This window comes from Solanum dulcamara, chromosome 3 (genome assembly GCF_947179165.1).
Source record: "Solanum dulcamara chromosome 3, daSolDulc1.2, whole genome shotgun sequence".
Lineage (NCBI taxonomy): Eukaryota > Viridiplantae > Streptophyta > Magnoliopsida > Solanales > Solanaceae > Solanum > Solanum dulcamara.
The window spans coordinates 31,290,368-31,293,008 of record NC_077239.1 but is presented as its reverse complement, the minus strand read 5'-3'; the positions used below and the strand labels follow the sequence as shown (position 1 = coordinate 31,293,008).

The 2,641-nt window shown below is 51.0% G+C and overlaps 1 protein-coding gene across 1 annotated transcript; it reads left to right on the top strand.

Annotated features, from left to right (window-relative positions):
* Nucleotides 1-858: 858 nt before the first annotated feature.
* LOC129883530 (uncharacterized) lies at nt 859-2,355 on the top strand. Its single transcript, XM_055958170.1, has 3 exons — nt 859-1,547; nt 1,665-1,719; nt 1,954-2,355. Exons 1-3 carry the CDS (start codon nt 859-861, stop codon nt 2,353-2,355), a joined length of 1,146 nt encoding a protein of 381 aa, XP_055814145.1.
* Nucleotides 2,356-2,641: the final 286 nt, after the last annotated feature.

Sequence of the window (2,641 nt, the reverse complement as noted above, 5' to 3'; positions counted from 1 at the left end):
TTCCTTTGGCACTTGGAGAATTACTTCAAGTGTAACAAAGTGAAGAGCGACGAGACGAGTATCAACACGGCCGTGCTATACCTCTCGGAGATGGCCATGTTATGGTGGAAGCGCAAGGAGTCCGAAATCGGGAAGGGTCTATGCACCATCAACACCTGGGAGCAGTTCCGGGATGAGTTCAAGAAGGCCTTCTTCCCCAACAATGTCATCTATGAGTCCAAACGCAAGTTCCGGGAGCTGAAGCATACGGGTAGCATACGAGCCTATGTGAAAGAGTTCACTACCCTTACGCTTCAAATCCCCAACCTTACAGATGAAGATATGCTCTTCCACTTCTTGGATGGGCAGCAGAGTTGGGCCAAGATGGAGTTGGAACGCCGTCAAGTCAGAACCATCGATGAGGCCATCACCCAAGCCGAAGCCTTGACGGACTTTAAGCATGACAGGCATGACAGAGGCAAGGGCAAAGAAATAAGGAGTAGTCATGCCAAAGGTGGGGGAGATCGTGGCAAAGGCAAAGAGAAACATCCTCCACCCACGAGCCATGATTCCAACAAGTCCAATGGTAGGAGGTTCGGGCGATAGGGCTATGCCGAGATAAAGGAGCAGACCTCGAAGGGCAGCGGCTGCTACATATGCGGAGGTCCTCATAGCTATGCTAGGTGTCCAGAGATGAAGAACCTTGGTGCCATACTGCAGGAGCAAAAGGATAAGGAAGTAGACCAAGGGCAGGGCTCGGACACGACTCAGCTAGGCATGATCGGGCTATGCGGAGCCATCGCGAAGCAAGCTGAGAAGGCGGGGGATTATTCTGCCTAGTATGTTGACATATCCATCAACGGACGACCAGCTCGTGCCATGGTGGATTCTGGAGCAGAAGCCAACATCATGACCAAGACGGCAGCAGCAAGGTTGGGGCTAAGTTATGGGCCAAGCAACACCCGCCTGAAGATGGTCAACTCACCATTGACTCCCGTGTGCAGAGTCACTCATGGAGTGGACATTACGTTGGGCAAGTGGCAAGGTAAGACAAGCTTCACTGTCGCCCCCTTAGATATCTTTGATATCATCCTTGGACAGGAGTTCTTCCAACGGTACCACACGATGATCGATCCTTACCTCCAACAACTCTTGGTGATGGGGCGAAAGGGACCCTGCATGGTACCTCTAGTCAAGATGCCAAAGAAGGAAGGACAAGCCTACCTGTCGGCCATGCAGCTTGTGAAGGGCCTAAAGAAGGGGGATCCGACATTCGTAGCCACCATTGCGAGCTTGGATGAAGGCAATGGTTCTAAGGAGACACTGCCACTTTGCATAGAGAAGGTGCTTGAAGAAAACAAAGACGTGATGCCCAAAGAGTTACCAAGACACCTACCTCCAAGGTGCGAGGTAGACCACAAGATCGAGCTGGAGCCAGGAGCAAGGTCGCCCGCATACCCACCATACCGCATGGCTCCACCCAAGTTAGAGGAGCTGAGGAAGCAGTTGAAGGAGCTCCTCGAGGCCGGTCATATCCGTCCATCCAAGGCACCTTATGGCGCACCGATGTTATTTCAAAAGAAGAAGGATGGCTCGTTGCGCCTATGCATAGACTATCGGGCGCTCAATAAGGTGACCGTGAAAAACAAGTATCCCATCCCGCTCATTGCCGACTTGTTTGATAGACTTGGACAGGCCAAGTACTTTACCAAGGTGGATTTAAGGAAGGGCTACTACCAGGTACGCATAGCAGAGGGAGATGAACCAAAGACCACATATGTAATGAGGTATGGAGCTTACGAGTTGTTGGTGATGCCCTTCGGCCTAACCAACGCACCCGCCACCTTTTGCACACTAATGAACAAGATCTTCCACCCCTACCTAGATCAGTTTGTGGTAGTCTACTTGGACGACATAGTCATCTATAGCAACACCTTGGAGTAGCACGTGGAACATCTAAAGAAAGTGTTCCAGGTCTTGCGCGAGAATGAGCTTTTCATCAAGTGGGAGAAGTGCGAGTTCGCCCAACCTGAAGTGCACTTCTTGGGACATGTTATCAACCAGGGAGAGCTACGGATGGACGAAGCAAAAGTTCGGGCCATCAAAGAGTGGAAGGCACCCACAAAGGTAACCAAACTTAGATCTTTTCTTGGACTTGCTAACTATTACCGCAGGTTCATTAGCGCCTACTCCGCCAAATCCGCTCCACTTACTGAGCTATTGAAGAAGAATAAGCCATGGGTTTGGAGCGAGGAGTGCAAGGGGACCTTTGAAGACCTCAAGGCTGCCGTGACAGAGGAGCCGGTCTTAGCGTTGCCTGACTTCTCCAAGACATTTGAAGTGCATACGGATGCCTCTGACTATGCCATTGGATGAGTATTGATGCAAGAGAGGCACCCTATCGCCTTCGAGAGCCGCAAGCTGAATGAGACAGAACGGCGGTACACCGTACAGGAGAAGAAGATGACAGCCATCGTCCATTGCCTACGCACATGGAGACACTACTTACTTGGCTCCAAGTTCTTAGTCATGATCGACAACGTGGCCACTAGCTACTTCCAGTCATAGAAGAAACTCACCCCGAAGCAAGCTAGGTGGCGAGATTTCTTGGCTGAATTTGACTACGAGCTGGAGTACAAGCCAGGCAAAGGCAATGTTATGG

What these genes read in the sequence shown, in the direction of transcription:
- LOC129883530 (XM_055958170.1), top strand. Translation starts at nt 859, where the DNA reads ATGGTGGATTCTGGAGCAGAAGCCAACATCATGACCAAGACGGCAGCA. An exon ending in GCACCTTATGGCGCACCGAT is followed by an intron (nt 1,548 to 1,664) that starts GTTATTTCAAAA and finishes CTTGTTTGATAG; the next exon opens with ACTTGGACAGGCCAAGTACT. An exon ending in TAAGGAAGGGCTACTACCAG is followed by an intron (nt 1,720 to 1,953) that starts GTACGCATAGCA and finishes AAAGTGTTCCAG; the next exon opens with GTCTTGCGCGAGAATGAGCT.